Raw genomic sequence first — 17,773 nt, 5'->3', positions numbered from 1 at the left:
CTGTGGAACTTTATCCATTCCAGGTCAGTTAGAAGAGTGTAGGTCAACTGCCTTGCCTAAAACTTCACCACGCAGCTGGAGAAGAACTTCTCTTTGAAACTGTAAATGCATTGAAAAAAAACAAGTTCAAAGACAGCTGAATGCTATCCATCTATTAAGTCATGTCAGGGTCTTAAATACATCTGTGATCCTATTCAGCAGCTTGAAAGGCTGTTGACCATTACAGATAACATATCAAGGTCCATATTTCTTCTTTTTTGCTCACATACACTATTTGCCTTGTATAATTGTGTGTTGAGCATGTGGCTTGGCTAAGAATGGGCATAAATGCAGTGCAGCATAATTCTGCCCTGTAGATTTCATAATATTTGATTTAAATTTATTAAGCAATATTTCTAATATTTTCAAATACCTATAAATTGATGGTGCAAATCTTAAAACTAGAGTAATTTCTATTATTACTACACTTGGATATTTCTATTTAACCATGGACAATTATATCCATGTATAACCCTTGAAAGTGGTAAAATTTCAAAGGTAAAAGTGAGGACTGATTTATTCTGGTGCACTCACTTCATACACTATTGCAAAAGATTATCTGTCAGTGGCTGATGTGGACACTTGCCCTTCAGTAAAAAACGTTTTTCTACTTTACATGGGAGGGAATGTTCATTTCTTAATAGCAGGAAGTGATCACAGTCATGTTACTCCTAGAACTACTGCCATGCCCAAGGTGATATATTACTCAGTTTTTATATTACACTATATTCAAGGATTGCATTTGTTTGCAAGTGTCATATTTCATAGTTGAAATATAGTACAATTGACGTTTTCTCTGCAGAATAGTTCTTTATACTTTGTGGAGGCTTGACTTTCAGAGGATTTGTGGATGTTATTGAAAATATTGTGGTGACAGAGGTATCCCTTGATACTGGAAGAATCATTCAAGAAAATGGAGGGTAAAGAATTTAAAGCACAAAGCTTGCAACCTCTACACTTACTAAGGCTTTTCTATATTACAATAAAATAAAAATAAAAGTTCTTTTGCATTTGGGTAGGACTTCTCTGTCTAAGGCATTTAGATATTAACTAAAATAAAAGTCCATGAAATGCAGGGGAAATCCACTGCTAGGACTAACACCTCAGTTAGCAGAATTTCTATTGTTTCATTTTGTTGAAGACAGATCTTCAAAATGTATGTGATTTACAGTGGCTGATCTTTGGGTAAAAATGAATAAGCCAGGTGAACATAGTTGTGAAATACCATGGAGGGGATCAAAGCAGTTGCATAAAACATCAAGCCAGCAGAAACCTCAGAAGGTTCTAGACCTAATCCCTGCAAAGAACAGGCTCAGACATGGGGTCTGACTGGGTTTCTTAGGAATTTATTGCAAGGAGTTTGGAAATCCTCCAAGGAGAAAGACACCATCGCCTTCCTGTGCCCTGCACTGATGCCTGATTGTCCTTGTGGGGAAATAAACTTGTCTTAAACCTTAAAACTTCTGTTTTGGCAATGTCTTTCATTCTCCCACCAGAAATCATTGTGAAGAGAACATCCCTATCCCTGTGATCCCCTGTGATCCCCCTTCACTCTCTACTGGGGTGCAGTCAGATGCTGTGAAGCCAAATCTGCTCCCACTGAACCAGTCTCACAACCTCCTTTGCTGAGTGAGTGTTCCAGCCCTGCTGTCTCTGTGAGAACCTCCAAGGTGTAAATATTTCTCCTGCTCTCTGGCCCAAGCTGGAAAATGTTTTACCCTTAGCCAAGCCACGGTGAAAGTTCCCCATTAGACCCCTCTCTCTCATGTGCCCACAAATGCGCGCCAAGAGGGTGCAGTCTATGAATATTCTTGCAGCTGTACTGAGGCTGTGTTGGGAACTTAGTCTTGGTCCTCCTGCCATCTCTCAGAGGGCTAACATGGTTACATGACAGAACTAACATCTTTGGAAAAAAATAGGTTTCTTCATTAAAACTGACAAGAGCAGCGGCCAGTTTCAAGTTAAGAACAGGTGAAAAGCAATAACCGTAAGTTGAACCTAATTAAGTTCATTAGTTGAACAAACAGAGGAAAAGAAGGTAGTTAGCACCACTCTACTGGCAATGTGCTTGACACTAGATAATTAGTCTTTTGGAAAAGCACCACAGAGCACCACAGTGCCACAGCTATGCAGGTTTTCAGACTAACTTAGAAAGATCTGCATAATGGAGTCATCAGTGTAATAATTTCCCTGAGAACATGAGAGGAATGCTGTAAGTAACTTTTTCGGAAGTGGAAAGATGTTTTTGTTCTTAAAAGGTGCTTTTAACACTTACACTGTATAAAAGGAACAAAATGCCAAAGTGCTGCCTGGATATGCATTCGTAATCTAGCTGTATAATTTGCTTTATAACAGTGGTATGAAGAACTTTCTCATTTTGAAAGGAAGGTGGAACAGGACAACATTTTTAGTATTTATGTGACTTTCATAATATCAGTATAAGCAGTATTGTCAAATTCTTCTCAGGCCAAATGTCAATAAAAAAGACCCTTAAATAGAATTTGAAGACAGGCAAAGCAACAAATGGGAGAAATGCCAATCAGTAAAAATTGTGTTTCTATTTCTCAGTTATTTGGAACATTGTCTGGAACTAGGGCCTCTTTATTGAGGTAAGGCTTGAAGCAGAATATTTATTACTTTACTGTTATAAAGCCATGTTGCATTGCTTACAGTTTATTTTGCCCTTGTGTGCCATAATGACTTTTTACCTGTATTAAATCCTTGTGTTTTTGTAATGAAATGCATGCTCTTGTGCCTTAATGAGCCCTCAAATGTAATTTATAATCAAACATTATGACTCTGCGATTACTACACTTCCTGTTCACACATACCAGTTTCCAACACAAAACACAACTTTATTTCTGATGAATCTGTCTCTCTAGCCTACTGGTGATTTCCTAGATTTGAAGTACTTTCAGTTGTCAGTCTCATCTTCCTTAGAACCTGATGGAAGTGTGGGTGTTTGTTTCCAAAATTCCTTATATTAAAACAAAAGGACCAAAACCTCTAAGTTGGTAAGGTTGAATGTTGCCTAGTAGATAAAGGAGAAAAGGAAAGAAATAGCGATTGCATGATTATTCCAAATGTCCTCTGCAATAATTGCTAGCACTACTATGTTTTGGTTTAATCCATGTAGGTTTCCAGTGCTTTGCATTCACACCAAGGGAGAGCTTCTCCCTGATCTTGACAGTACCACAGCTAATATCAGCTCTGAGGGAGAAGTTTGTCACTACAGTTTCCTTGTTTTTACACTGCAAAAAACAGCACAAAAATTGGAACTTAAAGTGGCACATCTGATTAATTAGATAGACACTGTAATGAAATTTGAACAGGTATGAATAACGTAGAATCTCTTTACTGTATCTAGTCATCCAATCTCATACTACATAGCTTGCCTATTTTAACAAAACTTGGTGTAAGATCACCTTCAATTCTTTTAAAGTTTTTCTGAAGTTGATGGATCTCCTTATAGGTTTTCTCTATAGCAGACATTCCATTGAACTTGTTTTACCTCAAGTTATGTTACCGTATACCATATTTTAGAAATATTTCATTTACCTACACTGACAGAAATCAAAATTTTCCATTACCTATGATGGTTGTATTCATGAGTTAGTGAATTATTGTAGCTAGATATATTTTCTGTCAATTCATTATAAATAGGAAAAATCCAGTTAGCTAAGTTATATCACTGTGAATAAATTAGGACTAGTAGAGATGATTGATCATCTCATCTTGTATGTATGTAAAAAGGATATATGATTGTGCAATAAGTCAACTTATTTTACACCTTAGTGAATAACTATCTTCTTGTCCCTTTTTCTTTCTGTGTACTTAACAATATATGGCTAATATATATCAAATCACTATTTTCAAATAGAATCTGTGAATCTAAATGTTTCAAACAGCCACAGGGGCATATTTATTCCAAAGAGTGAATCTGAAATGACACAGCTAATTAGTATGTCCTTGAAGGACTTAGGCTGCATTTATGCATATGTAATTTGGTTATGATGGATTCACTAAGAAAAGGCAGAGATGTCCATATTACCTGAAGCCTATTTGAATTGAACATCTGTTTTGCTAAATGAGGAGCATTTTTGAAATGAGAATGAGCAAGAAACCTCATCTTTGCACGTGGAAATAAAAGAAGAAAGGTCTTAATACAGAGCAGTTAAGTACCAATATCTGCCAACATGATCTGGTGCAGGAAAATAACCATACAGAAAACTGCATGTTTTCTGGGCTGCCTGGACCAACCCATATATTTATAAATATGAATATTCACCATGCTGTTATAATCCATAGAAATAAAAACTTAAGAGATTTTTCCCTATGCTGTGTTTATTGCTACTACTTTCTAATATTTCTCAGGTAGTCCATACCTGCTCATTTGTTCAATAGTACAATTATTTCAGCATTCTGAGAGAGACATTCACAGAGAGGCGACGACAAAGCTCTCAGGCACATGTTCTGCATATGTATGTAGTGTGGCAATGGACCCCAAAAAGATTCCACTGGCACTTAGTTTGGGATGAGAGCTGGCATGTAATACAGTTATGGCTAACTTCATCTCTACTCAGCTTCCCTCCTAAGTAAAAGAATCCTCACAGTTACTTGCACCCTGTGCAAGTCAAGTATATTCTCCACATGTAATGGCTCGATACACAAAAATATATTTTGTAAAGTCACATTCTGCAGAATGAAATACTAACAAGGTATACCATAACAAGGTATACCTATAAAGGAATATAAATAAATAACCATATGTATTAATAAAAGATGAATGACCAAAAAATTGTGTCTGGATTGACAAGGCTATGCTTACTGGTGGTTTTTAAGGATTATGCAGGGATTCTGCTTTACAGATACCAGAGTGTTGATACAGTGAGTTCTGATCATCAGAAAATTCCAAATTGTGGAGACCTTGATTCTTCATATAAAGTTCAATACTCTTGCAATATAAGCTTGGCTTTCCTATATTAATCCTTCTAACAATTAGAACTAGAAAGAACTTCTTACTCACTCTCCACCAGAGAAACAAAAGGTTCCAGAATGAAGCAGAGCACAGATAATGAAGAATTTGGTTATACTCATATACTGCATTTTGTGTAATTTTACCATATTTTACCACATTTCAAAATGTAAAAATTCTGTATTTTTTAGTTCTGAACTGCTCTTAATGAAGCACCATATCAGATTTACATTATCCACTGTAAGATATTAATGTTTTCCTGCTGAATAGTAAGAAAGAGTTAAAGTTTCCCAGTTCTGCCTTACAGCATCCTTCATTTTCAGACAGCAAATCCCTCAGAGAGGGCTAACCTTGTGAAAACCTCATGTTATACTGTGTCTATTACAATTCATTTTGTGAAGCTAAGAAAGGTGTAAGATATCTCATTGCTTTCCTTCTCTGTTGCTTTATCAAGAGAATGGGTGAGTCTTTCATGTTTTCATGGTGATTATTGTTAACATAGTGATATTTGCATGTATACCAGAGCTCAGATTTTTAATTAAAAATAGGTCCTGAGTAGCAGGACAAGCACACTATGAATGTGAAAAATTATTTCTTGATTATAAGGTTTCAATCATGTGTCTACCTGAAGCATGACAGGAAATGCATAAGTACTTTTATGCATCTATCTCTTCCTCATAAAATTAAAATCAATACACAAATTAAGCATGAGTCATATGTATAAGAGTGCAAAGAGTGAAAATTTCAGAGGTATTGCATTTTGGTCATGAGCAGCTGAGTACCTGCTGTTTATATTCTCAAGCTTTCCCACAAGTTGATACACAGCTTTTCCTGTTCTACTTCATGATTCATCACTCCCTTAATATAAATATACTGTCCTAAGAATACATTATATATAAGTAAGATGAAGTGGAAAGTGGAATTTGTATTTACTAGCTACAGACCATAGTAGTGTTTCTGGCAAATAAAATGAAAGAATCCAAGTAAATGTGCACTTCTTTTAGATTAACTTTTCATCCCTTTTCTAAAGCATGGATGTATATCATAAACATACAGCTGTATTTTGATGATGGCAAGTGTTACTGCAAAATACAATTAGAGGATAAAAACTGAAACAATTATGAAAATTACCTAGCTGAATTTTAAATTAAAAAGACCTTACATACAGAAATAGGGTGGTGGTGAATAGAAATAGAATGTAGCTGTGATTTACCCCAACTTCTTAGTATCTTGCTTCCCATTTTGTTCCAACCCCCTGGTCTTTATTTCTTAAAATTCAGATATAGAAAGCAATAAAGTAAAATTTTTCTTCCTCTTAACTTCAAGTGGGGAACAAAATTGACTTAATTTCAACTTTGAGCCATCATACTCTTTTTCTCTTTTCTAGATCATGTCCTCCTACTTGAAAATATTTAATTCCTTTTCTTTCCCTTGGAAGAACTAAGAGACAACCTCCCCATTTTGCTAAGGTAGAGGAGAAGTCCCCTTCAACTAGCTGAGTGGACTGAACTGGATTCCTCTTCTGACTTGTTACTTTTTCAACTGTGCATCTTCCTTTCATGTGATGAGAATGTTGATTGGTCAATTGATCAATTATTGACTAAATAGTGAATTTCAAACCTACAGGACTTTTATTTCTTTCATCTTACAGTCAAGACATGTACTTCCTCCTCCTGTTAGATGCACTACTGCAAGGATGGAAAGCCTAGGAAAATCATCAATAAGTGAAAACCTTTTGTTTCATGGATTGAAAGGCTCAGCAGACTTCTGTTAAAAACACTGTGAAAGGCATAACTCTACATAGAAAAAATGTTTCCGTTAGGCACCTGGGCTGAGTGCCTCAGGCCTTTACTAAGCAGTCAAACATCATCCCTCATTTGGGAAACTCTCCCTGTATTCTCAGCTGTGATTCTGATCACTGCGCAGTCACCATCTTGAAAGGCTGTTTTTTCCTGTTATCTGTTCCGTATTTTTCTGAAGTTCACTCACTTTGTGATTGCCATCTCACGCCTCTAACGCCGATTCTATAACAATAAACTCTTAGCACCAGACTAGCCAATGTCATGGTCTCACCCTTCTGCAAAAGAGAAGCGTTCCACACCACCCCCGCTTTTACATTCCTGCTCTCTCTCCAGACTGTGCCACTGATTCTCAAAAGAGTCTTAAACCCAATGACTTCAAAATGTTAAGAGAGGAGAAAGGAAGGGCTCCATAAAGCAAAGTTCTTCTGAAGTACTTGTGGATAAAGCACTTGATCTTTGTTTCAAACCTGGCATACATAATTGTAGAGAAGTTGTTTTACTAGGAGTGGAATAGAAAAAAAAAGAAAATAAAAGAAAAAAAGGAAGAAGAAAACAGAACCACAGAACTGGTTAATGTTATGTTAACAGCATTACTGAAAATGAGGGAACCCACAGGAAGCCTAAAAAACAAGCAAAATCGCAAAAAGCAAGCAAGCAGAGTTCTGCTTGGAATTACAGGAAAATGATAAAAGCTTTTTAGAATCACTTTAATATAGCATACATTAAATCCAGGATCAGATTTTTACCATTTGAATTCTAAATAATACATGAGTCATTGGTTTACCAAATTTTTTTCAGTAAATTCATCTTTCAAAATGAGCAATGGCAGATTAGGACTTCGGGTTAGCAAAGAATTGTACATACTCAGCTGCACATGTATTTCAAGGAAGCCAACTGAATGTACAGGATTGATGGAAAAAAATGCAAGCTTCTTACCAGCCAGCAAACAATTTTGTTTAGAAATGGTGATTTGAGAAAAAATGTTTGTTAAATGGATTCAGTTCTTATTGTCAGGTGCGACAATGTTTTCACCTCAGTCCCTTTCACATGCAGATGATGACACAGGCTATACAGTCGGTACCACCAGGGCTTAGGGCTGCATTACTTGTCAAGCGGCTGTGATGCTCCTCAGCCATCAGAGGCAGCAACACAAGTGATAGACCATGCATCACAGCTGTGAGTGTGCTTTGGAGTATTCAGCCTTACTGAGCCCACATTTTTGTTGTGATTTGACTGCGGCTTTTTTGGTTTGGTTTGGAGTTTTTGTGGGTTTTGCTATTCCTAATAGTGAATGTAAGCAAGATGCAAATGAATCAAAAACTCCTTGCACTTACATACCTGGTGAGACAGAAAAAATTTCAAATCCTTCTATTCAGTGAATATTAGGGCAAATATTGCAGTACTACTTCTTCAATGTCTAAAATGCTTTTCATTTTCAGAAACAAGAAAGTAAGAACCAATTACATGGGATAGATTTCTTTATTCAGAGGTTTTACAACTGTGTAAGACCAGTAGAACAACAAATGTGAAAGCAAAGAGTCATTCTTCTGTTTTAAAAAACTTCTGTGAAATAAATAATTTTGTAAGAAAATTCAGTCATAATCTGCAAAAAGAAACAGATAAAATGAAGATTTGTCCCCCATTCTTTTTAAAAAACAGGCAGAATATAATTTTTCATTAAAACTTATTTAGTGATCAAGAAAGCTGTAAGAACAATTTCTTTGCAAAATTTTACGCAGTATTTTAAAAAAGTCTTCAAAAAGTCTTCAAGATGTGGACCACATCTCCATATATTGAGCCTGTGAACTAAAATTTGTCTGCTTTGGATGTCAAGAAGGAATTTTAGATATGTGTGCAATGTATTTTACCCCATCTATTTTTTGCAGCTGAACTATTTTTAGCACCATTTCTATTACATACGATTCTTCTACAAACACTGTCAGCACTGTTTAAGTTTTCATTGTAGACAAATCTCAGCTGTGCTAACTAAACTAAGACTTTTCTTCTCTGATAAACGAGCTCACTGCTGGCTATCCTATATATATATCACATTATTCTCTGCTAGGAAGAAATGGATCAGCAGAAGTAGTTATTTTTTACTTGAGTTCTTAAAGTGGTGAAACAGAAATCTTCAGTATATTTTATTGCTTTTGGATTTTTATTTTATATATTGATAAGAAAAATTAATTCTGACATTTGGAGAACTTCACAGGAAGTTATAGCCATCGTTAAAAACACTAACCTGAATAGTCCTTAGCAGATAATGATACAGATTTCTGAGACTGGAATTTTGACAAACAAGCAAAAATGGTTCACTGACAAATAGTTTTAGACAGTGAATTTAATGAGGAGTTTTTAATTAAGCAGACTCTGAGGTTTATAGAACAAGGATGATACTGCTGAGGTTCATTTTTTATTCAATGGGGACTCAAACTAAACAATATTAATGCTATATATATTTTCAAAGGAAGTTTATCATGGCATTTCATAAAAGCATGATTTCAACATAGATTTCATCTCCTTTTATTTTTTCTCTTTGAGTGATTTTTCAAAGACTGGACAAAACCATGCAGTTCCTGGAATGAACTGGCATTCTGTGTGGGGTTCTTTCTATGACGGACTATTATTTCATATAAATTTGACACAGTGTGGTGGGAAACACAAAAAAGCTATGTAGTTCTCAGTGCACTTCTTTATTTTTCCATTATCTGAATATCAGTGCTGTAGAAACTAAAACATAAGCAGTGAAGAGCCAGATGTTTAATCTCAACGATAGGAGAAGCACCAAAGTGAGGTTTGGAAGTTTACTTGTTTAAGTTAGTTGTTGAGTTAGCAAAGCAATGGGTTTTATGTGGCCATTGGGAAGTCATCCATCTTGTGACTTACTCAGCTTGGAACATGTTTCTAATCTTACTGAATGATCAGTGAAGAAATACCTTGGTCATCCCATTTTTACAGCCAGTGATCAACTACTGATGCAGGATAAAGAGAAATCTGAGGCAACCCAATGAAAATGATAAATCAACAAGAATCATCAAGAAGCCTGGAAACCAGGATTTATCAAGGGTGACCAAAAGAGCAACAAAACCCAAGATGCTGCTTCGTACACAAAGCTTGTCTTTTCATGTACTTCATCTCTCTACATCTACCCTACATGTCTCTACAGGAAGATACCAAATTTGTCTCCTTAAGGGACATATATTCTGAAGAAACGTCCTAGCATTTGAAGTATTTTATTTAATCTGCAACAGTTGGCAAATAAACTAATAAAATTTAAGTTATTTAGTATCAAAGAAAACTGGTGGTTATGTAGCTGGTTTGGGTTTGAATTATTGTGATCAGGTGGACTTTTCAACTTGCCTTTGTAGTTTTTATAAGTATTCTGTAAAGAAAAAATAGTTACGTCTCTTACAAGTACTGAATAATGATTTGGTCTAGAGAAGCATGCTGCAAACAAAAAATTTTGCTTCAAGTCTTTTATCAGGCTTCTCAAAGAAACAAAGTCTGCAAAATATGGGAGAGAGGAAATTTGGAAGATAGTGTTGATATTGGCAAAGATTTCCACCTCACGTGTGATTTTTGATGTCAAAATTATTTTAAAACATAACAAAATATAATAATTCATGTATTTTTATTTTATAAAATCTCTGTATACTCATCTAGTCAAAATCCTGGTGTAACTTCATGAAGCATAACTGGGACCTAACATACAAAAATTGTACTTAAAAAGTACAAAGCAAATAAAGGAACTGATTATTTCCAGAATATGAGAACAACTTAGGTGATGAAAGCCTTCTCACTAGATGTTATGACTGATCATAGGTTTACCCTGCTCTAAGCAAGACTCAAAATAGTTATTGAAATGTAGTCCACTATGGGTGCTAAAATATATGGAATATCTCCAATTGATAGTCCTCCTAAAGCAGTTTTTTAGAGCCTGGGAAAGTATATCAGGGAAGCATTGTATATAGTTGTTTAGAATTTATATTATTCTTGAAAAATTATTTTGAGTTATCACTAGGAATGGAATGCTGGGACAGGGGGAACTTCAATTTGACTTTGTATATCTGTTCTTAGAGTTTCACATTTGCTTCATTTTTCTGGCCTTTTCTGCATTGAAATTCCATTCTTCCTTTATCAGTTTCTTCACAGGATTAACCTGGTGATCAAGTCGTATGCCACTGCTGTTGTCCTTGATTTGATATGAAAACTACAGGGTGCACAAAAGTTTGTTTGTATGATGTAGAGACATTGCCTGTTCTGGATGATGTGTTGTGTGCCGGAATCTGACTCCTACTCTGTCACATGGAAGTCATCTCATTGTTGCCATGAATTTGACAAGGCAATCACACCTTGTCACTGGAGTGCAACATAACTGCCATTACTTGCTATCTGCTTGACTAGCATTTCAAGGCTCATCTCAATAAATTATTTTTTCTTGCAAATTATATAAATGTATTACAGGTGCTGTTTTATTTCTTGAGATGGTGTACATAATTCACTGTATTATGTACGGTGAATTTTGGCTCCATCAAACAAGCCATTACAAATCCTTAGAAAAGTTTGAAATAATGCAATTTACCTGCACATGCAGGCCTACATGCAGAATTCTCAAAAAATCTGCAATTTTATCTGCCAGCCCAAATATCTACACATATAGCTGTCTATGTGTTTAGATTTATACTTCCTCAAATATTTTCTATTGAATAATGGCTAATACTAGCTTTGCCTCATCCTGCATCAATCAGTAAGCATACAACGGAAAATTATATGAAATTTCCTCATTACTATTAAAGATATTCTCCCACAGCAGAAAGGAGTTTCCACTTGCTCCTTCAACACTACTTCCATAAAACACAGGCACAGATACTTGTAAAAGATTGCATTCATACATCGTAGTTGCATTTTCAAGTTTTAGATGTTTTTTCATCTCTCTTGGCTAAAGAGTTTGATTCTAAATTTTGGGTCAAATCAATGATTTAGTTCTCATGTTTTGCTTTGGTTATCCTATGAATGTAATAAAAATAAAAAAAACTAAACTGATCTTGAATTGATGGGGAAGTTGCCAAGCATCTAAGCTAGTCATAAGAAACATAGTATAAAATAACTGTCCCTTTCAAATTTTCAAACAGTGAAACTCTACATTAATAGATAAAAGAAATAATTGCTTGAAGAGCAGCTACTCAGAAAGGATTTTTAACAACCTATGGATATGTCAATAATTCTCCACTGCTTTAGAATAAATTTTCTCTTGGAAAATGGCTATATTTAAAGAAAATATTTGTTTTTCAGTTTTTTTTTATGCAATAGGCATCAAATGAAAAGAAAGTGAAGGGCAGACTTTGAAGACTGATGAACTTGATAGGAGTCCAAAAATTATTTCAATATCTAAGTGGCAAAAGTTATTGTAGGTTCCATTTAAACAAGTCATTGTCTAACATTCTATTTCTGGCATGTTAATCATTTGACTACCATCCAAAAAAGAACAGTGTTACTCTGCATTGACCTGATTTATTATAGAGTGGAAAGAGGAACACAATTTTTCCATCTCTAAAAGTATTTTCCACATGGAATGCTTCATACCTGAATTTATTTCAATAAACAATTAGAATATGTTGAACTTATATAGTTTTGAATTTCCACATATCTTCTTTGTATGGAGCATTTAACCTTCTCAGAAAGAGGCAACTTTGGTTTGATGTATAAATTATGCAAATGAGACACAGCTGTGAATAACAGACCTGAAAGTGGACAGGTGATCAGTAAAATTATTTTGTCATGTGCACTAAAATGTCTGCTTAGGATTGTGGCTTAGGAACAGTCAGTAAAACCTGTTGCCTATGCTGGATTCACCATAATGGCATGCTGATGTTCTCAGGGGCTGGAAAGGTGTCCAGGTAATCTAGGAGGTTTGTTTTACATCACAGGGAACCAAATGTTGAGACTTATCTTTCAGAGAAGACTTTGCTCACTGATGTATTGAGCCGCCTTGTACCTGTGAATTTATGTGGCAAGAGGCGCTAATCCTCCTCTCATTAGCCTACTAAAAACATTCAGTAATCAATTACTATAGAAATATTGAAATAATTTAAGTTCCTGTCTAAGAGAATGTCAGGCGCACATTTCTGTACAACACACATAAGTTTGCTGCATGGTTTTAGGAGCTTGTGTCCCACAAGCTGGGATGTGTAATTTCTGGATGTAAGTCAAGCCTAGATGATGAACAACTTCAGAACATGTAAATCTATCTTGTACTTCAGAGAAGGTAAAAAGGCACAAGATAAAATATCTATGTGAAATAAAAATATCTACATGAAAAAATGCTACTGTTTTCCATCCAGTGTGCTCTCTGTAGGTCCAGAGATAAATCACAATCAAGTGTGTTATTCCCATGAGGTAATTCATAAAATAGGGAGTGCTAGCTTGTCAGTACTGAGGTCTTAGAAAGGAAACAAAATGGTTTTCCCTTCCCATAAGAGCCTGCCTTTTCCCCATGCCACCAGCAATGTACTCAGTATGATGCCATGTCAATCCCAGAAGTGAATTATTTATTTTCTGCAATATATCTACTAACTGGTTTCAGGTTTTTATAGTTTTTAGCTAGTTCTCACAAGACAGACTACAAGTGAAGATGTAGGGATTAAAAAAAAAATCAAAAAGCATTTTCTCTGCTTTGAGGGCTGGATGGGAAAAGAAATAAAAGGAAACCTGAATACATATGCATAAAACTAGATGATTATGAAAGCAGCTAAAGCAATTGTTCTGTCTTCTGTGCGAATAATTGTTCTAAAAAATTTGTTAAAACTTCAGGGTTGTAAATTTTTTTATCCCTTTCACACTCTTGAAAATATAAAGTACAAAATAAAAGAGAAATTCTATGAACAGAGAGAAAACACAGTGAAAACTCTTTATCCAGATTGCCATTTAATGCCTTTCTCATTTCTCTTATTGTAGAAAATTCATCTCTCATTTAAAACCTGTTGTCACTGCAGCCTTTCCAATACTTATGCTCTTTTCTCTCTCCTTTCCATGTGTGCCATATTTCCTCCCACAGGCCTGAAGATTACAAGTCGTGTATCTCACCCTACCTGAACAGGTGCTGTGCCCAGGGGTCCACAAGGCTCAGACATCAGCCTTTGCCTCCATGGAAAACTGATCTAGGACTCCTCCCTCTACTCACCATTGACTTCAACAAAATCTGCAGAAATTCCAATCCTTGAGGCATCTACTCTGCTGTATTTGATCCAAACTTGTCAGCTTCAGGTTCCTGGAGGAATAAGAATGAGAAAAAGCAACCAATTCTGTAGGATTCTTTCCTTAGGCACATACAATACAAGGGAGAGTGATGACAGCATGTACAACACTGGGTCAAAAAGCAGCATTTCATGAAATATCTAAATGTGTTTAGGCACTTCTTAAATGTCTATTAATGCAAAATACAGAGACAGAGCAATGTACAGACTGAATAGGTTGAACGATTTCCCCCAAAATTACCTACTAAATGAGATTCTATGACATTTTTGTGACAAACTCTAAATCATTACATAGAAAAAGCAGAGCAGAATTCTATTACAGTCCTCTAGTGCTGGCCATCAGAACCACCTCACACTTCCCCTCTTGTTGGGGGCCACTAAGAATCTACTAAAATCTGACTATTCATTTACTCAGATGGAATGAGATTTTTATACACGTGGTGATCTGAGGTTAACTGTAAGCACAGGAAGGTCCCTGATCCACAGACCCATCATGGACCTGTTGTCTTCTGTCAACAGCAGGATTTGTAATATAGGATCATTCAAATAGTCTTAAAACATATTCTTAAGATACATTTAATGCTGATGGACCATCTATTTGGCAAGAACTGCTCCATAACGGGAATAGATTGGTCTATTCCAGTAAAACATGATTTCTCCTCTCTCTTTTCAGCATAAAAGAAGATTAATTATTACAATATTTATCCTATTTCTTCAAAATTAGGCATCAGCATGTGCTGACATGCTTAGTTATTGATGCCACATTATATAAAATATTGCTGTTGTGAGGGTACAGTCTTTAGAGCTTTTGAAAGTAGATGAGTAAATTTTCATTTTCACCTTGTTAGGTCAGTATAATATTGCCATTAAAAACTTCTGAAGACCTCAGAAGAGAATGACGAATTTCAACAGTGCAAGGAGGAAAACTACAATCTTCCAAGGGCAGCTAAGCAAGCTTCATTTGGCTTCAAGAGGATGTTTTAATGAAGAGCAATAAATATTTCTTCCCAAAATTAGTTTGAAATTATATGAGACTGACACGGAAAATTTCATCCCAACTGAATAAAATTCAAACCCCAGCCCAGTGTACTCTCAGACTGCTCTATAGAGGTAACTGCATCATAGAAAGGCAACGGAAGGTAGCACTTTTTAAAGCATCTCAGTGTCATGCTGACAATATCAGCAAGTTTTCATACTTGACCTCACCCCAATCTAATCATACTCTGACAATCTGCTACATAATACTCTTTTGGCAACCTCTGTATCTTCCTCATTGCTTAAATGCCCTGTAGAGTGGATTTCTCCAGGGAAAGTAAACGTGGGAAAGAGAGGGGAGAAAATAATTTGCTACCTATACAGACTGTTCTAGCTGTAATTAGTAAGATGTGAGAATGTTCTGCTTCATATCCACAAGAGATGTTTTCACTATGAAATGAAATTGAATCAATGAGCCATAACCGTTAAACAATTTCCAGGAAATAAACAGACACGTTAATAATATATCTAAGCATATTTTGGACTTCCTGATTTCTTAATATTCCTAAAGGTACTACTAAAGAGAATGAATTCTTCAGTTGAGGGCTGAAATACTTTAAAAGGAGATAAATCTTATTCCTAGTTTTTCTAAATTTAATTTTGAAGGAATCGTTTTTACTTCTGTCTTCCAAAGTTTAAACTTAGAACTCAGTAAATGAAAATTTTTCTCAAATTATGTAGCAGAAACTCCTCCACAAGATTTCATATGATTCTTGGCATTGCTTACACAGCATGTCAGACTTTCGAGAGCAATTTGACTTCTTATCAACTTTGTTTAAAATACAGGTTTAAATGTTCACATTGAAATAAGAGATGCACCAAAATTACAGAGTGTTTTATTTCTGTGGCCTCTGTTATGTTTCTTTGGGAAGAGTAATCCTAATCAAATCTTTGGAAGGAGGGAAGATTTCCTGAAAGTGCTTTGATGGAATGGGACATAAACTTCAGAGAGCAGCAAAAAGAATTCTAGCTGGGAAAATACATTTTATTCAAAGAGAGAAAAACTAAATTAAGGGATAAAAACCATAAGCCTCCAACAGATTGAAATTGTTTCTAGGGACAAACTGCATTACAATTTGGATAGTCATGTGTTAACAAAAACAAGGATCCACCTTGGCAAATGCATTGCAAGTAGGGGAACAGCTAATATATATATATGTATTGAATAAACCTTTTGTGTTCAAACCAGTACATTTAAGCGTTCTTTGTCAAAAACTACCTAATATTTACCCTGCTGACATAGTAAGGAAACAGGTTTTCTTTAATTTAAAAGACTCTCCATCCTTAGAGTGTTTGGCACCTGGAAGTCGCAGCAGTTCTTTCCCAAGTTCTACACAACTTGAATTGTCCAACACAATATTTTTCCTTTTTACTATTTTATTGAGAAAAATAATTTCCAACACAAAATACGCTAAATTTTGGTTAGAAGAAACTATAACCAAACCTGGCCACCCTCAAACTCCTTTTTTAAGCTAATGGTCTCTTCTGTGAGTGGAAAAATATAGGGGGGCATAAAGAGAAGCATAGAGATATATGTAATGCTTATTACACTAGAAAAATTGAATATATTTAAATCCTGAAAAGATTTGCATAACATTGGTTTATCTTCTACTTCAGATTTGAGTTTTTATAAATATGTGATCTTCCCTCATGATTCTGCGATTCCTTACAACTGGCTTCAAATAAGTGAAAACATCCTTTCTTTTTCTACCACCTTCCTCCTGACCCATAGAGAAGAATATTTAAATTGGTGAGTTATTCTTGCACAGTTATAAGACATTTCCTCACAATATCTGATCTATGAACAGAACAAGAAAATGAGAATGTGACTATCTTAGACTCCAAGAATTAAACTTTTGAATTGTGAGAAAATTTGTCTTCTCTGTTGTCTAGACTGGGTTATCGCAAGCTATTTATGAGAGAGAAAGAATACAAAAAATCCATAGCCCAACAATAAGAATTGTCTGAAAATTGCAACTTACTTTCCAGTTCTCCTACAACTCTGAATTACCGAAAGAGCTTGCAATATTTTAAAAAGAAACAGTATTATATTTCTCTTAGGGGCCTGTCTTCCCTTATTTTTAAAGATTGTCCCTTCCCTAGTCCCTAACAAACTAGCTCCTTCATGATTTATAGATATTCAGCATATACATTCTATAGATAATAAGAAAATTTATATTTGCTTAGTTTGCTGATGAAACTCTTCCTTTTCTTCACCTTTAGAAGAAGAGGAATAAATATCATCTTACTGTCTCTAATAGACTGTCAGAAATTGGAATTGAAACAAATGGGCTCTCCAGGACTCTAAAATGCTGAGCCAGGAGTTCAGACTGCTGGAGTAGCAGTGGGAGACTATCACTATCTTCTGCAGAAGAGCTGAAATTCTCTTTTATTCTTTTTAATGGAAATACATTAGAAATATGTTTTATCTTTTAATCTCTGGAAAACATGGGATTAACTCTTTTCTCTCCCTCAGTGCACATCCTTGGGAAAGCCTGCTGTTGACTTTCTCAAAGTATGGTGTAAAATGTCCAATAAAAACAAATCAAAATGTTGTAGAAAAAGATTAAATGCCCCAAAAATGCACTATCTCAGTTTATTTATTGATTAGAATAATGCAGTTATATTTCTATTGCCTTTGTTTTTAAGTTGAACTTTATTCCTGACAA

At 35.2% G+C, this 17,773-nt stretch overlaps 2 protein-coding genes across 4 annotated transcripts in view; both read right to left on the bottom strand.

Moving 5' to 3' along the window:
- Window positions 1-14,083, bottom strand: part of C9orf72 (C9orf72-SMCR8 complex subunit) — a 238,783-nt gene extending 224,700 nt beyond the window's left edge. Inside the window, exon 1 of the mRNA XM_026796137.2 lies at window positions 13,997-14,083. The gene's annotated coding sequence lies outside the window, so the exon portion shown is untranslated. The remainder of the gene's footprint in view (window positions 1-13,996) is intronic.
- The window catches only part of LINGO2 (leucine rich repeat and Ig domain containing 2), a 525,499-nt gene that overhangs the window by 100,070 nt on the left and 407,656 nt on the right, over window positions 1-17,773 (bottom strand). For 2 of the 3 annotated variants that reach the window (XM_026796134.2, XM_026796135.2), the window contains exon 2: window positions 13,997-14,083. The exons of the other annotated variant lie outside the window; for it this stretch is intronic. In XM_026796134.2, the coding sequence (XP_026651935.1) occupies window positions 13,997-14,041 (45 nt within the window). In that variant the 5' untranslated portion in view covers window positions 14,042-14,083. The remainder of the gene's footprint in view (window positions 1-13,996; window positions 14,084-17,773) is intronic. 3 annotated transcript variants of the gene reach the window in all.

The sequence above is a fragment of the Zonotrichia albicollis genome, chromosome Z (genome assembly GCF_047830755.1).
Source record: "Zonotrichia albicollis isolate bZonAlb1 chromosome Z, bZonAlb1.hap1, whole genome shotgun sequence".
NCBI lineage: Eukaryota > Metazoa > Chordata > Aves > Passeriformes > Passerellidae > Zonotrichia > Zonotrichia albicollis.
This window is presented reverse-complemented; position numbering and strand designations above follow the sequence as displayed.